This window comes from Accipiter gentilis, chromosome 4 (genome assembly GCF_929443795.1).
Source record: "Accipiter gentilis chromosome 4, bAccGen1.1, whole genome shotgun sequence".
Taxonomy (NCBI): Eukaryota; Metazoa; Chordata; class Aves; order Accipitriformes; family Accipitridae; genus Astur; species Astur gentilis.
In genome coordinates this window covers 46789013-46816960 of record NC_064883.1, presented here as the reverse complement: position 1 = coordinate 46816960, position 27948 = coordinate 46789013, and the positions used below count along the sequence as shown (strand labels likewise).

The 27948-nt window shown below is 48.3% G+C and overlaps 1 protein-coding gene across 2 annotated transcripts; it reads right to left on the bottom strand.

Moving 5' to 3' along the window:
* Positions 1-8: 8 nt before the first annotated feature.
* Positions 9-27941, bottom strand: KLHL18 (kelch like family member 18). Of its 2 annotated transcripts, none has more exons than XM_049799273.1 (10): positions 27750-27941; positions 14148-14278; positions 13817-13957; positions 11344-11542; positions 9038-9198; positions 8594-8730; positions 7382-7619; positions 5447-5551; positions 5013-5124; positions 9-3339 (listed from the first exon to the last, which is right to left on the bottom strand). In XM_049799273.1, the coding sequence occupies exons 1-10, from the start codon at positions 27897-27899 to the stop codon at positions 2953-2955; spliced, it is 1761 nt and encodes a 586-aa protein (XP_049655230.1). In that variant the 5' UTR covers positions 27900-27941; the 3' UTR covers positions 9-2952. The 2 variants fall into 2 exon arrangements, with proteins under 2 accessions (XP_049655230.1, XP_049655231.1); XM_049799274.1 differs by having other exon boundaries at positions 7382-7604.
* Positions 27942-27948: the final 7 nt, after the last annotated feature.

Genomic DNA, 27948 nt, shown 5'->3' with positions numbered 1-27948 from the left:
CCAGGAGATGAATTTCTCTTGGTTTTAATATAAAAAGGGTTAAGTGACAGTCAAAGTGCCCTTTTGGGGTGGGGACAGGGGTTGGTGTGCGCAGGGGGGAGAAGCAGTGCAGCAAAAACCCCGGGCACTTCCCCGGTGCGAGGGCAATGGGTGGGGAGCGCAGCATGGTTTGCGGACACAGAAACGTGCCGGTATGCTATGAGGATCTTTTAATGCATTTTGCAAAATTTTGGGGTTTTCCTTGAATTTGAGGACACAGGATCTACCAAACATTGCATGAAGCCGATCACACTCTCCCAGGAGCTTACACTCCCTGGGTGACCAGGGCTTGTTTCCCCAAAATTCATTATTTTTCTGTCACCTTACAGACACCAGCAGATTAGGGCCCGAAGATGGAGGTGCTGCAGCCTTGCTGAAGGGCCAGGTGCTCCCCTTTCTCTTTGGTTCATCCACAAAGTAAAAGCAAAGAAATCCCCAGGGAACGAAACCCAGGGAGCTCCAGCAGTGTGGCTGGGGGACATCCGAGTCCCCTGGGACCACCGTGCTGCTGAGGATCAGCTTGGGAGCCTGGGGGCCATCAACAGCCCCAGCTTTAGCAGGTCTTGGAGCCACTGCTCTTGCAAGTGTATTTGATCCAATATTCACATTCTTACGGATACGAAGCCCCAGCTGGGAGGGAGAAGGGACACAAGATGGGACAACGGCATGCCAGGAGAGCAGCCCCATGCTGATCAAAGCCTCCTCTGAGCAAGGTGACCATCAGAAGGACATGTCCTGGAGAAGAGAAGATACTACGGGGTGGGAGATAAGAGGCAGGTCCGAGGCCATGGGAGCGTGAGCTGCAGGATTCCTCCCCAGCAGCACTTGAGCCAGGGAGAAGTCAGGCAGAGAGATGGAAAAATAGGGCATGGACGTTCCCTTCAAAGGGACGGAGGCTGGTCCTTCTGCAAAGACCCCACTGCAGCTCCAGCTCAGTTATTTCTGCAATTCACGGCCCGAAAAGCAACTTCATTTTGATTCCAATGTTCGTGGGTGTTTTAGTTGTTTTTTTTTCTTTTCCTTTTTAAAGAGTCTTAGCAGCATGGAAACCCCAAATAAATTCCCCCTCCAGTGAACCCAGCAGCTGATATACATATACACGGAGGAAATAGATAGATACTGACAAATCACATTTATAGTCAGATATGCTCATTATATATACCTAAAATATACATAGTACCTGAATATATAGACATCCACATATACACCCAAAGTTAAAATCCCGAGCGACGCTGGGATTCAGGTATGAACAAGTGTGGGGGTCTGGGTTTGGGGTGAACATCCAGCTCCCCCTGGCTCGGTGCAAGGTGGGGAACAGGAAGGGCAGGCTCCAAGCCCCCTGAAACACTGGGATCGGGCAAGACGAAGGGTGAGATCCCCATCCCTTTGTCGCTGCCGGCGGGATTAGTGTCAAGTTCCTCCTGCCTGAGCAGGCAGGGGTGGCAGCAGCCTGTGCCTGCCCGCCGGCCGCTTCAACAGCAGTGAAGAGGTATGGCTTTGCCGAAGCGTGGCAGGGGAGGACACGGGCATGGAAGAGAGCCCCGGAGGGATGGCAGTTCGAATTCATGCAAGAGAAGCGCTGAAGAGCCGATGCGGGCAAGGGCGTCCCAGGCAGGGAGCTGCCGCACTGCCTGTGTACTGCTTCATGGCAGGCAGCTGCTTCAGCCCGGTCACAGAAAGTTTCCCGGCCCAAAACCAACCGCAAAGACCTTTCCCAGTGTAGCAAACTAGAAAATACCAAAAGGTGCGGATCTTGCCCGTGCCACAGCTGCGCTGGCTCTGCCAACGAGCCATTTTCCCCCAGCCCTTTGCAGGGATGCTCACCCCACATCCCTGCATGGGATTTCTCTGCCTGTGCTGCCCAAAACAGCCTCGCTTGGGCAGCCATCCTTCTTCCCACCCCCAGGGACAGGGAGTCCCTGCATCAGCACAGCGGTGCGCTTCCAGAGCTGACAAATTCGAGACGTATTTTTCTTGCCTTTCCTGAAAAATCCTGGCCATGCTCCGCTCCAGCTGCCTCTTAAACATTGACTTTGAAAATAGATCAATATTTAATTTAAGGGACATCTTTATAATTAACACCTTGGCCTATTTCCCATTTTGAAATCCTGACTGTTGCTTAGTATCATTTACGTTCAGCCTTCTCCAGAGCTTGCTAAAATGATTCAATGGTTTAACCGACCAGTTTTCCTCTTCCTAGTTTCTCCATCATGTGGCTCTTGTGGAGAAGTTTTCCCCATCGAGCTGAAGAAAGCACAGCTCTGCTTCGAGAAGCCAGCGATGTCTTGTGTAAGAAGAACCTTAAAATGCAGCGCCTGGATGTGGTCCGGGAACCAACACTGGTGGGTTTTTTCCATTTCAATAAGCCAGGTGAGAGCTGCCCATGCCCAGCAGCAAGCAACCACGACACCCAAACATCGTCACTGACCCAGCCCTCAGGGTATCAGGGTCACTTTGCTGCTGATGGAAGGCGCAAATGTATTTTCAAAGTCATTAAAGTGGCCGTTTTTATGTTGCAATTAAACTTGCCCCCCCTCCCCCAGCCTACAACGGCACTTCCCAAAGGTGCAGCCGAGAGCAGACCACAGGGCTATTTGGAAAACCAACGGCGAGAGGAAGGATTCGCTTAGCCACAGCTCCTAGCAAAGGCTAACGGGTAGCGGAGGGAGGCAGGCAGGTCCTTGCTCCATCAGTACGTAGACACATCGTGTTTCAACATGTTCGACCTTTCAGGAGCCTCAGCCCAAAATGCCAAGGGTGGGGATTGTTTTGTCAAGTTTTGTGTGTGTGTGTGTGTGTGAATGACACTTGAGCACCTGGAAATGCACCTCTGCGGCTATCACATCATGAAACACTCTTTGAACCGCTCCCCGGATTGTCGTTGAAAAGATGGCCCCCCCAAACGCTTTCTTCTCAGATGGTCAGGAGGGGTATGCAGCCCACACCAACCCCTCCCTCGTGACACACCATCGGGGCCATGAACGTCCAGCGGTTTGTCTCCGGGTCATACATTTCCACCGAGCTGAGGTTGGACTGTCCGTCGTAACCCCCCACAGCGTAGAGACGGCCACAGTTTGCAACGAGAGAGACACGGCTCCTCCGGGTGTTCATAGGGACGATCAGGTACCACTGATCCGCCATGGAGCTGTAGACTTCAGCGATACTGAGGAAGCCCGAACCATCGTAGCCTCCACAGACGAACATCTTGCTGCCCAGCGAGGCTGCTCCATGGCGGCAGCGCTTGTTGAGCATGCTGGCGACCGGGTGCCAGGTGGCCGTGTGATGGTTGTAGTACTCCACCTGCAGTCACAGAGAGCACACAGCGTTAGGGGACCCTCGCTCAGGACCTACCACGCGGCACGGATCACGCAGACTGTTTCAACACGCATCTGGAAGCCGACTGGGGAACTTGGGTTTTGTTTCTTGGTTTCATAGCTTCGTATTTTGTATCGTTATTAAGCTTTTCTCACATCCTGGATCCCACCAGCCATTGTGTTTCACCCCACTCCTTCTGACCTCAGCCCAGTAACTCATTGGCGAGCTGAAGCAGGTGAACGTGGGGAGAGACCATTCTCCCCACCTGATATGCTGCAGAGACCACAGCAAATGCAGCTTTGAAGATGCTCCCTCTACCTCTCTCCGCTTTCATCAGCTTCTGCACAGTACCGGCATCTGAGCCTCAGCACCAAAAGGATTGAGCACCCTTCAATTAAAAGTTCAACTGCCACAGGATTGCATCTCGATTGCAGTATGTTGATTTTCCTCATGCACACGAGATTGTACTGCTGCCCCAAGGCAGAACCAGCCAAAGCTCTGTCAGACCTAAGAGGTGCATGTCCAAGCTGTCCTTAATGATCCCCTAAGTGTTCCCTAACCTTAAGTCAGACTTCCTGCTCTCCCCACGCAGCAGATTTCAGCTGTAACAGTTCAAACTCTCCAGTTTCTCATGTTGGACGACCACCGCTCCTGATACAGTTCAAGCTTACATCCCGCACCCTGCGGCAAAGGGTAGGGTTTCTTCCCCTTCTCTGTGCAGTAACCTCTGCCGCTTTCAGAAGAGGCTGGCATCTCCTCCCTGTATGTTTGTAGAAGGGCTATCTGGCACCTCAGGGAGAGAAAAAACCCAGACAACCACCATTTTTTATCCCTTGCATTTCTTAGGGAGACCAATAGATGGAACCCTTCTGCAGGGGCTCCAGCACTGCTCCAAACTCATCACGCTCAGGAATGTGCTTAGACAAGCAGATTTGTAGTTCTTGGCTCTGGGGTACTCCAGGCTGCAGACAACAGCCTGCCCCTGATCTGCTGAGCAAGGCAGAAATAGTTATTGCTGCTCCCAACAAACCCTTCATTATAAATTTCTGAGAGCGGTGCATTGGTAACAGATCCAATTCAGATACGGCTCCCCGTCTTCTCGCTCCTGAGCGGTTCAATGAGCCTTTTCTGTTCCACATCAGGTTTTTCTTTACAGAACAGGCAGAAAACTGAAATGCAGGGCAGGTGGAAGAGGGCAAGCTGGCCTTGTACCACCAACTCCCCCTGCTGCAAAGCTTGTTTCAGAGATAATCCGCTTCTGAAACCGAAGCCATCAAACAGGCACAGAAAGCAAAGGTAAAAGCCTGACATCTGGGATACTTCCCAGCTCAAAGGTACAGGGATGCAATGATAAAATGATTTTAAAAGTGAAGGAAGCGGGGAGACAACAAACCGCAGCAGCTCAATCCTTTTGGTGCTGGGGAACAAGAACAGCACTTCCAGTCCAGTTCCCAGTGGGTACCTGGCTAGCTCATTTCTTCCTGAGCAAGAACGGTGGCCCTGGAAATGACACAATTTGGTGGTGCAAACACTTATGGCACTTTGGGTGCACAGGGAAAGGGCACAGAGCCTTCCTAGCCCCATCCTGACCTTTTGGCTACCTGCAGTAGATTAATTTCTGCACAAGGCTTGCAGAAAGCCACACCCCGCAGACTTACACTGTTGAAGATCTGGAGACCGTCGTGCCCTCCCGATACATAGATCCGGCCCTCGAAGACGGTGACTCCAGCAGCGCTGCGGTTGGAACTCATGGGGGTCACCACTGTCCACCTTGCCGGGAGAGGGGAGAGGTTAGCAAGGGTTCTGCAGGCACGGCGCACACACAGCCCATAGATTATTTCAACTCTATCGGATTTTCTAGGACTGGGTTCCAGTAATTCTCCTTTCACCGCCTATTTAAACCATGGTTTTGTTCACTTGCATCCAGGTAAACTCTTGTGAGGAGGGATGCTGCTCTGCTGTCAGGGTACAAAGGCTTTCCCACATCGTTCACTGAGTTCCTTTTACAGCCCAGACGGCCAGTGATGCCACGGCACGGCACTACCCTAGCAGCAAACAGATGGATAAGCTGTAGGGCCTGAAGAGCTCTTACTTGTTTGTTTCTGGAGAATAGGACTCCACGGAGTTGAGGGATGAGTTTCCATCATATCCACCACATACGTAGATCTGGCCATCCAGCACCACTGTTCCCATGGCACTGTAATGAAGAGCAGGACCCTGCTGAGATGGCCGTAGGTGCTTCCACACCATCCATAACACAGTAAATCTGCACAGCCTGCCTTGCCCACTGCCCGCCGTCACCTCCTTCGCCCCACCAAACCTCCTCCTCTTTCCCTGGCTTCACCTCCAGGCTGCTCAACCGCTCAATCCCACCTGAGCACTGGGTCTCACAGGTCACAAAAGATGCTTGCAGCATGAGCACACCCCAGTTTTATGATCAAAGAAACTAAATCAAAGCACACTGAGAAATTTTGACCCAGATCATAGGTCAAAATCCCAGCAATTCTGGCTTCCCATGAAGGACCTGCCCACTGCTGCTGGTCAGAGATAACTTTGGCGAGGGACATCGCTGCACAGCCTCAGGAGATGCACTAGTTGATGTCAAATGTAAAGCTCGTTAAACCAATGTGCTCACTGACCCTGTCATTACACGTTGTTAACCATGTATTTGGCTCACAAAGGCTATCAAACAGGATGCTTCACACAGGACACTAGAATCCCACCTTGAAAATGTAGGCATCAAAGCTTCTTATAAAAGCTTGGCAACACAACCCTCAGCGATAAAACCCCAGCACTACAGCTGGAGCCGAGCAGTTTGTACAATAACTGTCATTTTCCTCCACACAAGAGCATCCAACACCCATTCAACACCCAAGGCAGAACAACCCAATCATGGAGGAGCAACTGCCTCTCAGTGTGGGAAAAGCTCCCAGGAACCTCACTGCTACAGAAAAAAATGAGCTTTTCCACTACAAATTGGAGCCTTGTACCCAGGATTTCATGTACTGAGCTGCTTGCAGTGTGCTCTTCCCAATGATCAACATCTCAGACCACAAAAAAACCAAGCCAAACAAAGCATTATGGTAAAGAAGTGCTGCAAAGCTTGCAGAAAAGCGAACAATTTAACAAGTCTTAGTGACAGGGCATGAGCGCAAAGGAAACTGCAGCAGAAACCCTGGATGCCAGGAAGATATTTAAACATGGAAGCAGCCACCACGTTATGGTGGGGAGGACAGGATGACCATACAACTTAATAGGTGGGTTTTCAAAATAATGCAGGGTAAGCTCCCAAACCCAACCACAAAGTGGCCCCTAGGCCAGTCAGGAAGCGTGCAGGTCTGTCCATCAAGCACAAACACCTTCTGCTTAGCTGTAAGCTCCTCACCCTGGACAATAAAAATACTCCTCTCCTTCCTAGCTGCGATTCACTTATGATTTCTGGTAGGGAAAGAAGATGCCAGCACTGCACAGAGATGGTAAAATGGGTTTATTTGACTCCTAGCAGTACAGGAGTTTCCTACATGGTGCTTGCCAGTGCTTCACCCACCATCTAGCATCACAACATGAAGAAATGGGGCTCTGACCACCTCCTTTGGGACTCCAGTTCAAACTCTCTTTTAGTTTGATTTCACTCCTTGATGCCACCAAAATGGAGAGATCTCTCTAGTTTAGAGCCCATGCTGCTGCTCAGCTGCTTTTTACTTACCGAGGTCTTAATGGCTTTCCTTGTAAATCAATGCTGTGTGCACAGGTATAACTTTGTTGAGCTGCTGAACAGTTTTCCCCTCTTACCAGCAAGCAGTACCCAGAATCAGCACAACTTGCCTGCCCCAAACGTGGCCAGGCAAATCCCATCTGCTTCCATACTGCTCCACTCCTCCTTTTTCTTTTGTTCCTTCCCCACACATGAAATTCTCATTCGGCATCCACCATCACCCAACACCTCTAACTTTCCTACAACCTCACATTTTTTTTTTTCCCATTCCTGCTCCAAAGGTCCCCTTCCCACTGAGCGAGCTGAGCGTACCTTCGCTTGCTGTTCATACTTTCTACTTTGGACCAGGAATCCATCTCCGGGTTGTAAACCTCCACAGTGCTCAGCCTCAGCTGACCATCATAGCCGCCGATGGCATAGAGCAGTCCGTTCACCACTGCGACCCCGACTCGGCTCCGGGCTGTCGTCATCGGCTGGCACTTCTCCCAGCGGTTGGCAATGGGATCAAAGACTTCCACCACATTCAGCGAGTCACCTGCATAAAAATTTGCTACTCAAATTAAAAGAGGGAGATCTGATAAAACACTGTTTTAGCAAGCTTGCCTGTAGCAGAGGCATGCGAGGGATAAGTGGTCGCTGCTCTGACACCAAAGATGGGGCTGACACAGGGACTTTGCCTGCTCTTCTCTGGGAAAACGGCCAGGATCTCACATGTCCTATTCTGAGCTCTCACATATCCTACTCCAGCCTCCCTGCTCCCACATCAGGGTCAAGTCAGAGGCATTTCCCAGCCACATTTCTATTCTAATGAGAGCCTGCTCTGAAAAATTCACATAAACTGCACTCTGCAAAGCAAAAGGATTGTAGTGTTTCAGAGCTTGCCCATGCTCTGTACTAAAAGACTTGACAAGTCCTTGGCTGTGGAAGCGGGACCTCTTACAACCTCACAGGGGCAGCAGAGACCTGCAATGTCACATCCGTCGGTGTCGCTGCTTCCAGCGAACACGGCTTCTCTATAGGATAAATCAGCCGTGTTGCGGTGTGCCTGGGGTGTGAAGCCCATGAGGCAGTGCCCAGCATACACCCGCTATTCAGATCCTACATCCCAGGTTAATGAGGTTGGTTGAGGCTCCAGCCGATAGTTTTGTGAACACTTTCTGTCCCCTTTTTACACTGCGGCTAGGCTTATGCAAGTGCATTGTGTCTGCACGTGTGATCCCACAACCCCAACAACATCACCTAGATACTTCCAAGTTTTTCTTATTGCTATCGGCAAGGACACCACCCTCAAAATGCTGATTCTTTAAGATATGCAATAATAATGTCCTAAATAAACCTGATGTAGACAGAGTTTCTAGCTGGAAGATGTTAAACTATGGGCACAGCCACCTTTAGCATTTCACTGGAAGGGTCAAAGTGCTACACAGAGGAGGAGAAACTGCTCAACGCTTGACAGGAGGGAAGTTCATGATCCCATCATCCCACCCAGCTCTCTCTACTGCAGGGAGCAGATATGCAAGGTACCTGCTGAGTTAAGTCCTCCAACAGCATAAATCAATCCTGCAATCGATGTACAGCACCGAGGACGTGTCTTGAACGCTGGGAGGTGTGGCCGGCGCTCTGGCATGAGGTGATAATCTTTTGCCTCATCGACTAGATCCCTGAAATCAAAGCCAAATAATTACAGAGCTTTGCTGATATGATGAAATCTGACTGTCTTAAGTCAGATGAAGATTTAAGCAACTGACTTTCCCCCTCCCATGGCCAATACTTAAAGAAGGCAACGTGGCCCTGCTGTCACATGAAAACTGGGGAAGGTGCTTTGGTTTTTTTGCTACGTGAGGTGCTCTGTCCACACAAAGAGAGAATTTCATTCTCCAAGACTGCTAAACCACATTCCTGCTACCTGCACCCCACTGAGGGCCACCATCCACTGGGTAATTTTCTAACCGCATGTCCAAGTCTCACCTGCATTTGTGGCAGCAGCGGACCAGGTCATCTTGTTGCACACGGTCAGTGAGAAACTGAGGTCGACAAAGGGGTAGGCGGATTTTGGACAGGAGCTCGGGTAGGAACGACTCTCTCTGGTCTCGGTCATATCGTATCCAAGCTAATGCAGCTTCAAATACCTGCCGGAAGAAAGTCATGGGAAGTTGGAGTTTTGGGATTTTTTTTTTTTTTTTCCACGTTCCTATTGCTGCCAGTTGTCCAATGGAAAAGAAACCACATATTGACAACAATCTTCCCCTGGTCTCAGATGACACGGTTTCACGACAGAATGGCAACGATCTACAGCGCACCAGAGGGCTCTCCTGTCGCGCGATGCTCGGGTGGATTGGCTTTGGCATTGCTTTCTCTGCCTCCGACTTAGTCTGCAATAATACTGACCTATTGTCCCATGCGACAATATGTTTAGTATGAACATTTGCAGGGAGACGAGGGAGTGGGGAACAGAATTTTCTTAGGGGAGGTGGGACAGAATGCAAAACCTTGGTTATGTAGTGTCAAAAATCAGCAAACTGGGGAAGAAGAAAAGAGAATGGTCGTGCTCTGTGAAAAACCAGAAGACAGTTTTGATGAGAGGCATCCATCAGTTAACTTTGGATAACTACACAGTAGATGTCTAGAGCTGAGCTGGCCTCTCTAGGCTTCCTTCGCAGACACTGAAGAGGCAGACCTCTTCAAAGCACCGTTCATCTGCCCTGGTTTGGATGACTCCAGATTACAAAAGGAGCCTGGTGACTAGTTTAGTTGCAGACACGTACTCCTTGATTCATGGGACTCTCATAGTTAAAGCCTGGGCTGGGCTGTCCTACACTCTTGCGCTTACATCCAGATGACTATATCCAAGTCCTGTCACTGTACCCCAAGGCAGAGCTCCCACTGAGCACAGTGTCCCCACCAGTCACACTGATCAGGGGTTGCACTCCAAAACCAACATCACACACTGCAGCCTCATCTCTGTTTACAGGTTCAGCTCAGGGAGATCACAAACCCACAGCAGTCTCCCAGAAGCTGCAGAACTGGTCACTGTGGTCACAGCCACCACCTCGCAGGATAGCTGCCCTCTAAACCAGATTACACGCTCACTTTGGGTGGTCTTTTATTGTAACCTGTGTTGGTGGAGAAAAGTCCAGCAGTACTATTGATCGGAACAAAATTATGAAGTCCTTCTTTTACAGTGGAGATCCGGAGTCTCTCATATCATCTCTCCTGAGGGCAAAAGTACCTCTTCAACAGCACCATGGTGAGCTTAACACCACCACCCCCCCCCCAGTTACTTCCACTCTACAAGGTGCTTTACGATCAGCAGATACACTGCACTGTACTAAAATACTGCCATTTCTGAAGAGGGGGCTGGCAGATGCCAGGGCATGAGGAAATGTCACCAGGGACAGACTCTTTGGACTCCTACCTGCTCCACAAAAGATCCACTTGGGAAGAACAGCAAGAGACAAATTTGTGGTACGATATAGCAACGTGGCTGGAATGTGAAGCAGGTTGCCCTTGCTCCCCATTTCAGCGGCATTTCAGACAGCCTGATTATCAAAGCACTCTCCTACCCTACATGGAGATAGCTGTAGGTCTGCTTTTCATTTGTCATCTCCTTAGTAACCTCCTCAGAAAGAGCAGGACAGATTTCCTGGCTCAAGGACAGGTTCTGTTTCTCCTGCAGACTGTCAGCCCAGCACCGATAGATTCTCAAGGCTGTTGAAACGTCCAAAGGTTGCTCAGCACTGCTTTCTGTTTTTTTCTAGGGACAAGCCAGTCTAAAGGAGCCTCTTGATGGCAAACTCAGTGGAATGTTTGTTATAAAAAGCTGCAGCACTCACAGCAAATTCTTTATACCTCAGTAGCACTCCTTTGGACTTGAACATGAGCTCCGTGAGGAAGGGCTCCCTGCCACTGCCCATACTCTCAGCCTCTCTTCCTTAGGACCAGCAACTTACTGACAGTTAGGGGCACAGCTGAAGGTCCTCAGGACCCAACAGGTTCCACCTCTGCCACCGATGAATCAAAACACCTTAAAACAATGTTTTGCTAAATCTACGGTCTGAGAAACTCTACCAGGCATTTCTCAGAGCAAGGTAACATTGGCAGCACAGACAAGAACTGGGGCTCAGGGAGTCATCATAGCTTTGCCTAGCACTGTGCCAGGACATCTCAGCTTCATTCAGACCAGGAACAGGGTCATATCCCATTCCACTCTCAAGCAACCAAAAAACCCTCCAAAGGAAAAACTGCCTCTGCCGAGACCTATACCAGGTACACACCTGCTCTTCAGACTTCACATTGAGCTCATCCCTAGAAACGAGCTCCAGGACATCTTCAAAAGGCAGTGCCAGGAACTCTTCAGACATGGATACCTCCACGAAGTGCTGATGAATGAAGCTGTTGGCAGCATCATAAAGCACCGCACACATCATCGTCTCTGCAAACTGCCGCACTCCCAGACAGTTCTTTGGGTGAAGCCTGGGAAAGAGGGGAAGAGGAGAGCAAAAGTAATGTCAGTTTAATGAAAGGATAGAAAGAATTACAAACAGGTTCAGTGAAGCAATACAAGCCTCAGAGGATACGTGATGCAGTGAAAGCCACAGCTGTGTCCTCTTCAACAATGGCAGGTTCCAGCTCACTGATGAACTTATCTACATAGAGATCTGAAGCTGAACCCACAGCAGAGCCAGAGGATGGAAACCACAACTTAAAACTCTCCCCGCTGACCTGCCTGAGGAGCCACTGGACAGACTCAATTGGCTCTGCGTGAAGGCTGCAGGCTGTCAGTTGAGGGGAAGCGAGAGGCTCTGCACAGCAATCCCTCCCTCCCACATCTTGGGGTGCCTGGGCTGTGAATCTAACACCTTTTTTTTTTTTCTAACTCCAGTATTGGACAAAGCTGGATTGAAGCACATTGTGCAAATACCAACCATCAGTCACTGTTCTTCATCTTATGTGTTTTCTAAGTACTACAGAACAGCATCTATTACGGCTTCATAAAGCCATTTCCTGTGATTAAGGAGGCTTTATCACCAAAGATGCTTTTGTAGTTGGAAGTTAGACAGTGAGAAGTACCTCTGCAGATCCAAGCCTCTCTCCAGAACAGCCAAACAGCTGCATAAAACTGCTCAGTGGCATGGAGAAGCTGGAGAAGATGGTATTTTCCACAACCATATGCCCTACAGAAAAAGTTAAGTGTCCTGGACACTCCTGACCAAACAAGAGGCCCTGCCCGATACAGGCACGTCACCATTCAACATGAGCTGATAGTTGTGTTTTGTGGCATTAATCATCAGATACTAAATTAAATGCTACCTACATGGGGAATATACCTTGGACTCTGATGGTGTCAGTGTCTAATGGTCTGCAAAAACCAGGCCCAGCTGTTGATAGTGGTGTCCGGATGCACATAAGGATGTGACATCGCTTGTGTCCACTTCGGGGAAAGCAGCCTCAGTTACTGCTCTATGCTGTGCCAAGAGCAAATACGTAGCACTGATGGGGGGGACTTACACACAAGGATGACTCTCAGGGCTTGCACTGGGCTTGGTTACAGCATTATGGACCTGTCTGTGCACAGGGGCCTAAAAATATCCCAAATCTTAATTCCATTTAAGAATGAGAGCTCAGCGTGCATGTTGCAGCTCTTCAGGATGGTCAGAGTCCACTAATTTTCTGGTTATTAACCAAAGTGACAGCTGCACACTCAAATCCAGGACTTGGGACACCTAGTTGCTCCTGGTAGATTTGGGAGAACTGTGGCAGCTAAATCTCAGAAATCAAATCACCTCGCTTAATCTAGATACAGATACAACCATCTAAAGCTAGCAGACACTCAAATACCAATGCAACCCATCTCTTTCCAGCTTGGTGTCATATCCAGTACCTCAAATAAAATGTTTTTGCAAGAAAAATGAATACTCTGCAATCTTATAAAACCTAATTTAAAACAAACTGCAGAAAGTCAGGATGCACAGGGGACTGAAAAATGAGACATCTTAAACACAGAGGAAAAACATTTTTTCTCCCCAACCCATGGTTTTAGGATACCTCTATTTAGAGGTAAAGAAAAATAACTCGCCAAGATGTTCCATTTATTTGGAAGGTATGTTTAATATCACACCATGGAATACACAGAACAGCTGCAGAGAAATCAAGCTGGGGAAGGGAGGGAGAATTCAACACGTAAGACTCCCTGGCACAATCTGAAGATGCGTGTGGTACATTTCCAAAGAACAGCCCAGCTTTTCTGCTTCCAGATCATGCTGCTGGAACAATCTTACAGCCAAACACCAGCAAGGGAATTGAAAAACCTGGGACCAATTTAAGGCTCTGCCACAGCTTCCTGTCCAGCTCCTTGGCTAAGTCCCTTTGTTCCTCCCCTCCTACACATGCAGCAGCAGAAAGCGTAATTACTGCAAGGATGGGTTTGTTAGTGGTAGAGGCAGTCACGCAATAGTTATGGGTAACCAGCTAGCTAACTCTGAAAAAGGGAAATGTTCGCTCAGTTTTGCTCTAGCTATTAATTCCCATTCCCATGGCTGGCCAAGGCCTTTTATTGTGTGCCAGCTGTAGCATCTCATAAACCAGATAAGTCCTTTTATAGGCAACGAGAATGGCGAGTCTTGGGAGATGCAGACCTCCTTATCATGCTGGCAGGAGACATCCCACTTCCTCCCAAGCCAGGCACAGATGAATAAAACCTTGCTGCTGTTAGGGAGCACTAAGCATAGCTGAAAGACAACCCCTTACCTCTCTCTGAGGAAAGTGCAGCAAGCGTCTTTGATGTTCTGCAGCTGAAGGAAACTTGCCCCCATCAGCAGAGACTGGACATTCTGCTGATCTATTGCCAGGTGACCATTGTAGGCAAAGTTGATCAGAGCCTCAAGTGCACTAAACAAGGGGGAGAAAGGGCAGAATTTATTAACAATTAATCTAGGAGGGGACACTACTAAAAGAAAAACCTTTTCTAGCACCATTCACACAGAGGGTAGGCTTTCAAGCCTTGCACACACAATGCCAAGGCCCGCAGAGCACTCACTGTCCCTCAGGATATCCTCACTTGTGTGCCTTGGAACACTACCTGGGATCCATCCCCTGCATGACAATCTCATCCTGCTTGCACTCCATCATGTCGTTGGTGAACATGGCGTGGAAATACGGGATAGAAGCTGCCAGCACGATCCGGTGAGCACTGAATTTATGGTCCCCTACCTAAAGAGAGAAAAAGGGAAGGAGGGAAGATCAGCTCCATCCACCACCAACTGCACAGTCCAGATGATTCACTGTAGCATGGCTTTGCCAGCCCAGCAGTAACCGAGGGCCAAAAGTTGGATAATTTCCATTTGCAAACAGGACAGCAGCCTGTGTTTTCAATTCAAACTTTTGAATCCAGTTTTCCAGCCTCGTAAGCCTCCATGAGTGGTCAACCAGGTAAAGACAAAGCAGTATTACAGCCCAAGAGTGGGTGGTCTCCAGACTGCTAACAGAGAACGACCAGCTCCACAGAACCACGTTTAGATGAATCAATTTGGTATTCAACTGCATGCACATGTTTCAAACCCAGGTCTGCTTCCCCCAGCAGCTGCTTGGGGCAGAAAATGCTCACCCATGGCCCCATTTCAGGTAACACACTGCCCCTAACAGCTGGCACTCATTGATCCCACATCACCCGTCTGATCTCAGGACACCCTAAGCATAGCTGCGAAGGCTCAACCCGAGTTCTGGACCACAATTATTCTGCAGAACTAAAAGCTGGGTGATGTGGCTGCCTGTTTCCTTTTCCTTAGCTCTTCCTCTGAACCGATGACCAGCTTACAGGTTAAATCCCACACACTTTTCTTCTCAGGCACCCATCATGTATCTTCAGCTTACGCTCAGAGCCATTCACCTTCACTATAACCTAGAGGCTCATATGGGCTCATCTTCTTTAAATCTCTGCAGGTTCACTTTCACCAGCTCTGCTATACCTGCTCACATTTATATCCTCTGAAGAGTCTTTCTGATCCATACAGAGCGAGGCTTGGAAGGGGTTTCCTGCATCTCTGATTCCACTTCTGACTCCTGCAGACGCTATACAATATTTTAACTTCTTCTGAATTACATAGGTCTTTGCTCTAATTACTTCTCTCTGTTGGTTCAGAGCTTTTTTTCCCTAATTTCCAGGCTAATCTGACTCACACCAGCCTATGCCAATCTGAGCTTGTGCAGAACTGCCCTTTTTCCCCACTTAAGCAAGATTTTCCCATTCGAGCTTTGTTTTGCTGGGACAAACAAGCTGGCACAGCAGGTCCTCTATTCTCCAGGTCATCCCAGAAGCCCTTCTCTTCTCCTCTGCACTCCTCTACAAAAAGCTTCATCACCCTTTCATGTCTAGGCAGCTTATTAACAAAAATGTTGTTTGCATTCAGGGTTTTCATGGTTCCCAACAGTGCCTTGCCTCTCCTTCTAGGCCCAGAGCTCTCACACCCAGTAAATACAACTTGCTGGGAGTTTAGAGAGCAAAATCCCTGACACATGAAAAAAAGAGAGGAATTGGGCTCTACGCAAGATGCATAAGCAAGCGGGATTTCTTTTTTTTTCCTTTTTAAACAAAAGCATACTCAACTGCCACAAATGCTGTTACAAGATTTTTTTAAAACCAGCTTGACCACCCAGCTGCTCGCTGTGCGTGCCTGCCTGCACGACGACTGGGAATCACAAACATTTAGCGTGTGGTCAGCTCACGGCACTGTGTGGCTCAGGTGCAGGGGCAAGTCTGCTTTGCCTGAGCTTCCCAATTTAAAATAGTGCTGCAAACATCCAGTCGAACTGCTTCCAAGACTTGCTCCAGCCTGGCAATGGCAGGACTACTTTTGGAGAGCCTCTGTCCTGGTCAGCTTAGGTGTGCCTGAACCCCTGCCCATGCTGTTCACTGTGCCTGGACAAACCCCGCTGTCCTGGATTTTGCAGGGTTCCCAATGCCCAGATCAAGAGCAGCAAGTGAAATGGTATGGACTATTACAGCTCATGGAAAAAAAACCTCACATATATACTTGTACAGTGACTTGTTAGCTCAAGATGGGTAAAGGTCAGTATCAATCTCTTCTACTAACCCAAATCCACATGTAAAACATCCCAGAGGCTCTAAGACTTGACAGCTATGCCACAAATACCAGCAAATACTCTGCCGCTGTGTTCCCCTCTCTGCTACCTCAGTCATTAATCTATCTCATGCTTTACCTCCACCTCCTGTGCCAGCATTGAGCAGAAGGAGACGAGTACCTAAGACAGCCAAGCAGGAGCCAGACTGTGGTGGTGATAGAGGCAGGAATAAGAGGGCTTGCTTGGCAGATCAGGGCTAAGATGATGTTCCAAGAGAGAGAGAGGAAAGAAGCAGAAACAAATAAGGTAATCAAAGCAAGAGGATGGATCTTTTATAGCAGCAAGCTGGTAAGGACAAGCATGGAACTTAAGACAACAGCTCAACTGGTGCTACAGCAGCAAGTGCTGGACCACAGTATGGGAACAGCCCGTGCTCCCTCAACGTGCAAAATCATCATCAGCTTCCTTGTGGGCACACAGTAGGATGGGGCATATCTGGCAAAAGGAGTCGAGACTGCTAGGACTCACAAAGGAGCCCACGGTCAAAGAGGGGACTGAGCTCAAGGCCACAAGTGCTAGCCCTGTTTAAGTAACTAACATTTGCGGAGCAGGGTTCCCCACCCTGGCTTTACACAGCCTCTTGTAAGCGAGTGCAAACTCTGGCCTGGCCTCTCTAACGCAAGAGGTTTAAAAATACTTATAAAATACACCAAGTTTAATGAGAAAAGCCCATAAGAGGAAGGAAGCGATTCAAGAACCTGTGCACCCCTGAAAGCTGACAAAACCTCACTGTGTCCACGGCTGTGGGGTTTTAATTTCCTCACTCCGCATGGCTAACCGCCAGGTCGAGCACGTGCGCACATGAACAACTTTGCTTCTGTTCGTGTCTCCATGTAAGCCAGTGACCAAGGTGCTGCTCATGAGAGAAGCAAAAGAGGTACAGGATTAAGATGGGTAAATAAGGAGACTTGGGTGCTAAAGCTCTTTGTTTGGGACTTCTCTCTGGGGAAAGGTTTATGTATGACCAGCCGCAACCTGGTTGACCGCGATGACTAACTCGCTGCTCAGCCTGTCCACGTTCCAGCCCCGAGGCTCAGAAACACTGGACCTGCTCGGCAAGCTCTGGCGCTTCCCGGCCCATTCCTACCCTGTGGATGAAGCCACTCCATCAGCCGTGCCTGCAGCAGCTGCTCCTGACCCAGCCCACTGACGGGAGGAATAAACACCAGCGAAGCTAACAAAACAGGTCTCATTATTGACATACCTTAACGCTGTATCTCTCGTGCAGTGCATGCCAGCCTGGGATGTCTGGCACAGACCTGGCAGAAGCTGCAGGAGGACTCTGGTAGCATGGCGGCGGGACCTGGCCTGTCCTTGTTACTTCCCCAGCTCCTTGCTGCCACATGCGGAGCAAGGTCGAAGTGTTACCAGCATCGTTTCGGAGCTGGGGGACAGACACTGCTGCTAAAGCAAGAGATACACGCCCATAGATGAAGCCTGCAGCACAAGACAGATCTGTTCCTTGGTCAAGAGCAAAGGGCTGATTAAAAACTCCAGGCTATTTTCTTTCATGCAAGATGCAATTCTTCAAATTTTTTTTTTTTTTTTTTTTTCTGGAAATGTTTTCAACTACAGGGCAGAGAACTGCAGTGCTGGGAGTCACTGACCAGGAGCTGGTCTGGAGTACCCAGCTTCTGCAGGGAAACCCCTTCCCAGGTGTCTCAAATGTCCCAAAACACAGGAAAGCCCCATTTTTGCTTTCGATGTTTCTCTGGCTTGAAACAAGATGAAAGAACAAGGCCTCATATCTCTAAAATTTTGAAAGACGTTGTGGTGCCTGGAAGGAAGTCAGTCCAACTGCAATACTTACTTTGGTTTAATTTATCTCTTAACTACAAGACGTGTTTGGAAGAGCACTCCCATTCAGGCAGTGCAGAATGTGGTTGAGTGTGCAAGAAAAACATTTTTGTTTAATTTCATTTCCACCCAAACACAAGTTGCCAAAAATCACGGCTATTCAAATGTCATTTCACCTCTTTAAAAATAAAAAGTAGTAGTAAAATTGAATAGGCACCTATAAAAATGATAACTTCAAATGCATACAGCGATCCTCTAGTTATAACCAAAGTTAACCTTATAACTAAAGCTAATACCAATTTCAACAGCAAGGCTCTATTTACTCAAAACAAACAAGCCTACAGTGTTACCCAACAATGAGAAAAAGCCCTCTGTTTCAGAAAATAACTGTAAAGTACAAAAGCAACACTAGCTTGAAATTAATTTTTAAAATAGATTTAGTTTTAAAATGGATCTGTGTGTTGGGTAGCCATCTACGCCATGATTTCAGTCGCTGGGATTTATCCAGTCAGCTGTGCCCCAGGATTTCCCAACCCTTGAAGAGCTCATCAGCACAGCTCACAATTCCCTCTCCCTCTCTGTCAAGCACAAGGTCAATCGGCGCTTCCCATATCCTTTGCCAGTGCTGCATTTCTCCACGTGCCATCGTGCTGTCACTCTGGGCAGTGATGAAGGACCAGGGCATGCAGACAGCCACCAGTAATGTCACCGCTGAACCAGACAAATACCATCTGCAATAACCTGCCCTTATTCTTCCCAGGAGTTCAGCGGTGCAGCTCCAGACTTCTGCGTGCTGCTCACAGCATGAGCCTGTTTGGTGGTTTTTTTTGACCTTGCCTCTCTGACGGATGCATATATTAAACTGCATCTCCACTGCCTGCATTTCTCCCTAGGAAAGGCAGAAAGGGATCAAAGCACAAGAGATGCTTTAGGCTCCAAGTCCAAATACAACAGATTTTAGCACTGTCCAACAGTCTGTGCAGAACCGAAGCTTTCCACTGTGCTCCAGTTTCAGGGATGCATCACCGTGATCTCACCCCACAATGGGCTGTCACCAAATGACCTTATTATAAATAATATGCCTGGTTATTGCAAAAGCAATCTTTTATAGTCATTCAGCAAGATTCCTGCCAGGTTAATGAGAGCTGTATCATCACAGGGATGAAATACCTTGTGTCTGGGTAGCACCACCCTTCTGGCTCCAAGCCGCTCAGCAACTCCAAGGGACAGGATTGTTCCCCTGGTGCGGTACTCACCCTTCGTTAAGGAAAGGGTTTCACCTTGGGGAATGCCCCATTTAACAGAATAACTGCACCATGGATACCCTGCACAGGTAAGGCAGGGTTTGAACTAACTGGAGTTCATTTTGGTTACCTGCAGGGAGAAACCTCAGCTCCCCACGCAGGGCTGGACCTCCTGCCCAGCTCGGTCCCCTTCTATGCATGGAGTACAGCTGGACAGTGCAGATGGAGCCATGTAGTTCACAACTGCTTCCCTTGCACTGGTGCTAACGCTCCCCTGACCTCGCTGTTCAGGGAAATAAAACAGAAATAAGCTGTAGAAAACCAGGGAATAATTTTCTGCTGTTGTAGCAGGGGAAGGGGAAGGACCGGGACTGGCCCCGGTCAGCAGTGAGATCCACGGAGCTGTATCAGCAAAGAGCTGATCCACACTGTGATTGCCACCAGCTGAACGGAAACTATTTCCTGGTACCGGACAAGACAAAACTTGCGGTTCCTTTTTTTTTTTTTTTTTTTTTTGAAAACTTGCTCCTGTAATGATAGAGGGCCCTCAGGGAGATTTATAAATTGGGATCTCTGGTCTAGAAGCTATCATTATGTTCATACCATCAGTGCTTAACGGCAAGTCCGGAAGGAACAACTGAATTTCTTGCTGCAGGCGAAGGACAATACCTGTTTTTCCTGTAGAAATTAAAAATACTTCTGAGGATGAGCACACAGTACATGTCCCCTCAATTCATCCTTGCGTCTTCTGTTCCAAAAAGTGCCCCCTATCCCCACAGCCAAATGATCTCCCTTTCTTATGACCAAATATATATGCTTTCCTATGCCTGATGGACTCATGCCACAGTCACATAAGTCTAACAAGAAAGTGAAAAAGAGCTCATGCTATTTTTTATATCATTCCATGCTACCATTGACAAGTTTCCCCTTGCTCAAAATCCATCACAGCCCTGCCCACTAATTCCAGAGGTGCCAGCAGAACATAAAAAAAATACAGAAAAATCTTTGTCTGGTTGCAAAAAAAACCATTTTTGTCCTCACTAAGTGTGGCTGGCAGGGATGGACTGCTCAGTTCCTGTTTTGATTCTACAGAGCAGCTCATACTTGGCCATGCAGCCTTTGGAACTGGCTGCCCTTTCCATCTGTATTCAAGAGTTGTCTCAAATGAATGATCTTCCTTTTTATTTTATTTTTATATTCATATACTGCTGCATACACCCCAGGACTGAGGTGTCCAGAGGGCAGGATACCACCAACCCAGAGAGCTGGCATCTCCAACAGCGGCAGCTCCCTGCCGGCAGCAGGATTTTATTGCCTACCTAGTGTCATGGGGCAAACTGCCCAGAAACGTCTGTAAGCTGGGATGTCACTCAGTATTTGGACTCCCTCGCTCTGTGTCATCATGGGACGTGCATCTAAACCAGTCTCGGTTGAGGATTTCAGCTTTTGGCTGAAGGTGAAAGCCCTCATTTGCAAGAATAGACTGTTTAGGGGCAATACCCACGATGTTAGAGAAATCAGGTGCTCCTGTTGAGTTAAACACAAATCAGTGCATTTATCTTTTGCTTTCTGAACCTGGAGTTCAGGACTAGTCTCCAGGCACAAATGAAATCACCACAAACCTAATCATATGCACATCACCAAGCCAGAATTAGCTATTTATACAAGCACCAAAAAGAGAAATACCCCAGGAACTCCACATCAGTAAGCTCACTGGGAAGAGGCTTGAGGATAAGCCCTTCAGGTAGGACTGTCATCCCTTTCATAGTCTGAGCAAAACACCTTACCTTTCAGAAGATTTCCACCTTTATGCAAGGGTGTGCTATTTTACAATATGTAATTTTAGGTGCCTTTCTTGTAAGGCAAAAAAATACTGTTTACCAGAAACAAGAACAGAACCGCTGCTTGCAAAGCATCCTTTCTGACCACAAATATCACAGAACTCCCTTTCAACATGTTCTCTAACTGGGTAATAAAAGACATGCTCTCCCTTACACTCCCACGTCCACAAAATGTTAACAAGTTCCAGAGTACAACGAAGCTTTCTCCATAGAAAAATGCTGTAGGTGTAATAAAGGCATCTATTGTTTTCACGACATCATTACCCTGCATAGCCGAGAAGTCTCTCGAGTTCTCTGCTGCAAGGATCTTCTCAACCCCCCCCCCCCATCTTTCCTGACATGACATTGGCATTCAAGTCACAGAGAGGCCATAGGAGAAATTAAGTTAGTGTCCAAGCCATCGTAGCAAAGTTTTGCTAGGCAGAAGATAATGGAACAGCAAAGTTTAAGAAATCTTGTATCAAAATTCAGGCATTGAAATAAATACCCTTCCTCCCCACCCACCCCTTCCCACCCAAATAGTAGCTGGATGAGACATGAAAGAGTTTTGATCAAACTCAGCATGTGCAAAACCAAGAGACTGATGCCATTAAGTCAGGCATCCTTCTGGTCTAGGCTAACTAGAGCCCTGCTGGTATAATGGTAACTAATTGCTTTGAACCAGAAAAGACATCCCTTTTGCATGTACAATAAACACATGTTCCGAGATAATTCACTTCCAGCTCAGAGGAGCTGAACAGCTTTGCTGGACCCCAGTCCCTCCAATTCCCATAGGAACAGGGGAAAGGAAGCATCCTGGGGAATCACCTCCTGCTCCTAACTGGGCAAGAAATACCTGCCAGTGCCCCTGCCAGGCACCAGGTTAAATACCCAGGTTGCTGAAGCCCATCTGAAACTGTGGGACAACTTTTGCTTTAAGGAAAGCAAATAAAAACCAGTGCAAGCGGGTTTGGAAGTCAGACAGTAAGGCCTTTTTGCCATGCTCAAAGAAACAGAGTAAAAAGCTTAGTGCAGAAATGTGTGGTTTCTGCTAACGCTTCAGGTTTAATGTCTTCATAAAGCACTAAAAATACTCGTCTTTTACATAAGGGGAACAGCAGTGACGCTAGCTGAGACCTCTGGTGAAAAACCAAGTCCAATCATAATCCAAAGTAGCTCGCTGCTGCTGTATGACAAGATTTAAATAAGGTCCTTAACCTAAAGGTCTCACGTGCATAACAGATTATGGTTTTTAAATCCATCGGCCCCTCAAATAAAAAGATATTCCCTCTCCCACCAAGCTCATTCTCCTTAAGGATCTCACAAACATGCTCACACATCTGCAGAGCAGCCAGGCACAGGGTTTTCAAGGACCTTGCTGAAATTACGCACACAGCCTAAGCTGTCTGGAATTCCACTTATCTGCCACGGCGAGACAAAGGGAGGCTCCTCCACCTCTGCGTCTGCTTGGCAGCAGCAGCTCTCTCGGGTTCATCTGCCTGAGTCTGGGGGGTTTCAAGTTAACAGTCTGCTTTGGAAAAACTGTGATTAGAAGGGGAGAAAAGCCAACAGGACTATCACCTGTCAGTCCAATTCGGATTGTGCATGAAACAAATAATATAACCTCTCCACAGCTTGGAAGTATTTTAACTTGCCAGGCTTGCATTATTTTTTAAAGAGACTTTTCTAATTAGTCTTGGAGTTAGTCATGGAAATATGGCATTTGAGCGATTCAAAACCAAACAAGGAGCAGCAACAATAAGAAGAGCTCACATTAACTTCGCTCTTTGAGGATTTAGAAAGGCACAAACCTTCTCTCTTTTGACCGAGGTTTAGCCAAGATTGCTGGAGGTGCCAGCCTGGTACTCGGTTCTCTGGCTCTGACTGCTGCAAGCAGGAGCTATAAAACCCCCAAATTTATCAATGAAGAAATAGGACGAGTATTGCTTCCCTGTTTTATGGAGCAGTGCAGTCCACAGGCTTTCAGCAAGCTGCTGATGTGTCCCCAGAGAGCACTTGTACCTTGGCCTAAAGCAGAGATGCAAAATCCAGAAAACAAAGCTACCCAAGCAGCTTTCACCTCAAAAGGATATTTGTCTTCAAAACACAATGCTCAGGAAGAACACAAACACGGAGTAGCTTCTTTTCTACAATTAAAAAGCAGATCAGGATCTCCAGATCAGGGAATAACCCCCCCAAATACCTGCACTCGTCAGTGAACTGACATTTTCCACATTTTTGCGGCATTTATTTGTGAGCTCTAAAATGCTTTGAGAACACAGACACATAGAAAAAAAAGACTGCAAATCCACTGTAAAATAAGTGGGAAGGGTTCTGCTGTGCTATTGTGCACAGGAAACCAAAGCAATGAGGGCCCAAATCTTTAATGCAGAGCTTTTCTCATCCAGTGAGCTTAGTAAGAAGCTAATGAATTTCTACCAATAAGGTAAAATTAATGGCAGTGCTGATAGTAGAAATAACTGAAGAATCCTAGCTCATTTTTAGACAGAAAGCGATGCTAAGGGTGGAATGCTCTTGGGAAGAAAGAGCTCCAGGGAGAAGCGGAGTAGTGCCTGGACTGGAGCATGACAGCACTGCACACAAAGAAGCCAGAAAACAACCCAAAAGTCTCCTAACATGAAGACAGCCTGAAAGAAAAGGCTTTATATCCAGTTTCTGGGGGAAAACAGGTGGACGCAGAAATCAAACCTCACTGATTTAATCTGAAAAACCCAGCTGTCAATAACTGCAAAAACATCTGACCCATAGTAGGTGGCACCCAGAGGAGATCTCCCTACAGCAGGTTCTGCTTCATAGCCAGAGATGCTAAGATCATTAAATTTGAACCCATCCCTCGCATGTATATAAATTTTGCCATTCACAGCCCATTTTGCCATTTCAAGCCTGAGGAATCTGGACAATTCAAACTTCAGTCCATCACTGGAAACCCCAGTTTGGTCCCAGATGCTGGGTATGGAGAAGTGCATGGAGAACAGCTGCTTCTCTGCTGGTTTTGCAGGACGCCCTGATTTCAGGGTCTACTATCACACCTCGAAGTGTATAGTCCAAAACTGAAAACTGGTCAGGTTAAACTGGCAAACAGGTTTTGTTGTTGGTTTTTTTTTTTAACCAGACAAGGCCACACTGAGACACAACCTAGCAATCCGGAGAGAAGAAAGCAGTAGCAGAAATTTGGCTTTAGTAAGCAAAAATCCTACTTTCACCAAAGGAAAATGAACTAACCACAGAATAAGGTGTGCCTCCTTGCTACCCTCCTCCCTCCAGTTTATTCATATTTGTTTCTACCAAATCATCCTAAAATTATTCTTTAAGTAAACACTTCAGAGTCTCTAAAGGGAGATTGAAAGGACAGATGCCTGTGATGGAACATCTTCAAGAGAAGCTCTGACCTGCAGCTATTTAAGAGACAGGAATAGAAAAGGACTTTTCAAATCTGTAGGCTCGACCATCCATGCAGGAAAGGAGCTTTGGCTCTCGATAAACACATCCCAAGCTGCTGGAAAGACATGCAGCTCACTTACTGCCCCGTGAAACTTTGTTTTCACATGGGCAATCAGGAGAAGCAGTGACAGATTTCCCTAAGCTGAGTTTGAATAATCGGAGCTCCAAGGGAGCCAGTCAAATCAGCACTTCTTACTTTTAATCGCATCTAAACCCAGCTGCTGTACGCTGCTGAGGCAGCACCGTCTCCCGCAGAGCAGCGTGAACTGCAGCAAGACAGTTTCTGAGAAAGGAGAACATATTCTGCCCCTCCTATTTACTGAATGAATGCTTGCCTGGCTTTACGAGGGGAATAATTAAAACAAACAAACGAGAGTACCAACACTTCCTAACAATTTTAGGCCTGTTTGTACAGCAGACATTTCTGTGGGCCAGGAGAATCATTTACAGCCGTTGACCCCAACGACGATATCGGTAAAGAGGCCACTAAAAACCTGAACTGTGCTGCAACAACGCTGCTTGCTCCTGTTTCAGCCATGAGCCTGAATGCTGGTCACATCAGGAGGAATCCAACTTCTGGCCCAAAGTGGTGTTTGGCAGCTTTTTCTCTTTATAGATGTGACAGCCTAAAAGCACTAGGATTGAAAAAAAGGGCAACAAACTCACTTCAGTGATGTGACACACATCAGGACCCACTATGGTTTCCTTCAGGTATGGACTTTCACTGCTTCTTGGTGCTTTTGCTAACTTCATTTTGGGTAAGAAGTATTCAAATGCAATCCCTGCTAAACAACTCATTTCGCAGGCTTCTTCTGCATGGCACTGGATTTACAACTTCATCAATGCATGCAGAAAGTGTTCCTGAGCAAGGTCAGGGAAGAGCACGTTTTGCGTCAGCTGTGTTCAAGGTGGCTAACTGATTCAAAGCCACCTCCAAAGTCCAGCTAAGAAAAATTACTTCTTAAACATTCAGCAGCTAGAGAAGACACCCTGTACCGAACAACAGGGAGGAAATGCTTGGCATGGATTCAGCAGGCTGCATTAATTCTATCGCCACAGGACACACGGGCACCGAGAAATCTGATGTCAAGAGGCAGAAGCGGCAAAGAGGTGGGATATTTTGACATGGTGACTCAATACAACAAGAGGAATCAAAGAACGAAGCACTTTGGATACTGAGGCTGCGTGTCTACAAGGGAAAGCCGGACTGTTTGAACTAACACGGAAACACACTGTCAGCCCTCTGCCAAATGAATTGGTCGTTGCTGGGATCTCTCTTCAGTATAATAAAGAATTAACCAGGCAGTGCAGAAAGTTAAGACTCATTATAAGAATGACAGAGACATCTTTCTTAATATATTTTCAACCTTTGTAGGGATGAAAGGCTCTCCAGTCTCCCAGATAGCAACAGTCCCTAGAAGAGAAAATGATAAAAGGAAAAAATATAGCAGGGCCAACATGGTACCCTCATCCATAAAGCTGCCCAGCATCGTCAGGGCACTCATTCTGACGGCTGGACTGGAGAGCTGCTTCAGCCCTCAAGACTTTAAAAGTTTTCCCACTCTGCCACAGAAGATGTACAAAAAGAGATAAGCAAGATGTAAAAAGCACTTTGCTGTGGTAAATCTACAGGGATGGAAACTTATTCAGAAGAGTTTTGCAGAACAATGGTCAGGCACTTATTTGAGATAAGGCCAGGGTCATATACCTCGTCACTATTGTCTCCCTCCAGACTGTGCAGAGCAGCCCAACTCCAGCAACAGGACCCACAGCTGGTTCACTATCATGATTCCAGAGCTGTGGGACTCACAGGACCTGAGAACCTTCTTCTGCAACACGAAGCCACCTCAATAATACAAAATTTAATTCTAATAAAACTGTGCTCTCCATCACAAACCACTTTTGTCACAGAATTCCCCCAGGTTACGTTGCAGACTATCTGAAATTCCATGTCTTAGAAGGTACAACCTCCGCCAAAGAGGATCAGAGCACAGCCATGCTCTTCACAAAGAGCATTTCACCCTGTGAAGCAGTCCTTCTTTCTGGGAGGCTAGAGCTGATCTACAGGGATGAAGCAGCCCTGCATAGCCCAGGGGTGCACCCCAATCACGCGTCCTGCGGTCTCCACAACAAGCACAACGCTTGCCAGCTCCCTCTTCGGCAGCGGGAGGTAGGTGAAAAGTTTCAGCATGAGTAGGCTGGGAAACACCTTCACGTTTAATTAAACTTCAGTGTTAATTCTGGAATGACTCAACCGATCCTAAGAGTTGCATGTCGCACCTACCCCACGACAAACTCCTCTGCCCGTGAGCTCCCGGTCTGAAGGACTCCGGCATCTCCTGCCCAGCGCTGGCCACGGGCCACTCTCAAAGCCCTTCCAGCCCAGCCCCCAGAGCCAGGCACACAATCCTGAGGATTTACCAAGGTTATAGATTATTTCTTTGATGTAAGAAAGTGGATGTTCTTAAAAGATAGAGGTTTCCTAGGGAAAAGGACTCTTATCCCATGGGTTGGAGCAGAGGTTGGTGCATAAACCTGCACCAACCCCATCCACAGTGTCACCTCCCAAACCACTCCTCAGTGCCAGGACCAGCACTGAAATGTGGCAGGGAGGCCTGGGGTGCCCCATTTTCTCCCAAAACAAGACATTTTATTGAATCACCCTGCCTGGCAGCTGGAAAACCCACGACGGTCCCAAGGGAGACGGAGGCTCCATCTCCCACCCCATTCCCCGGGCTAAGGCACAGCATCGGGGTGTCACCGGCACATCCCTGCACCCACCCTGGCCTGGAGGTGCTCGGCACCCCCCTCACCCCCAAGGGACCCTCACAGACACACACCCCCCCCCCCCAGGGCTGGGGAGGCCCAACACCCCCTTACACCCCACTGAGGGGGCTGTGTGTGTGTGTCTCAACACTGCCCTTCTCCGCTGCCAAAAACCATGGGGAGGGGGGACCCTCAGCTCCCCCTTCTCCCCAGCAAAGGGGCTGGGGGGGCCCTCAGCTCCTCCCTTATCCCCCACCAAAGGGGCCCCTCAGTCCCCCCCACCCCAAAGGGACCCTCACCTCCCTGCCTTGTCCCCTCACCAAAGGCACCCGAGGGGACCCCAGCTGCCTCCTTCTCCCAGGCAAAGGGACCGGAGGGTCCCCCACCATCCCCTCAGGGATCGGGGGGTCCCTCAGCCTCCCCCCCTCCCCCCGGGACCGGGCCGGGCCGCACCTTGAGGGTCACATCGCAGAGCTTGCCCTGCCGCCGGATCTCGCCCATCACGCCGTAGCCGCGGCTGGGCAAATCGCCCACCGAGAAATGAACCAAGTCCTCAGGGTCCAGCTCCGGCTCGGCCGCCACCGCCGCCGTCGTCTCCAGCATCTTCCCGACCGCTCCCGCCGCTCCCCGCCTCGCTTCGCCTCCCCCGCGC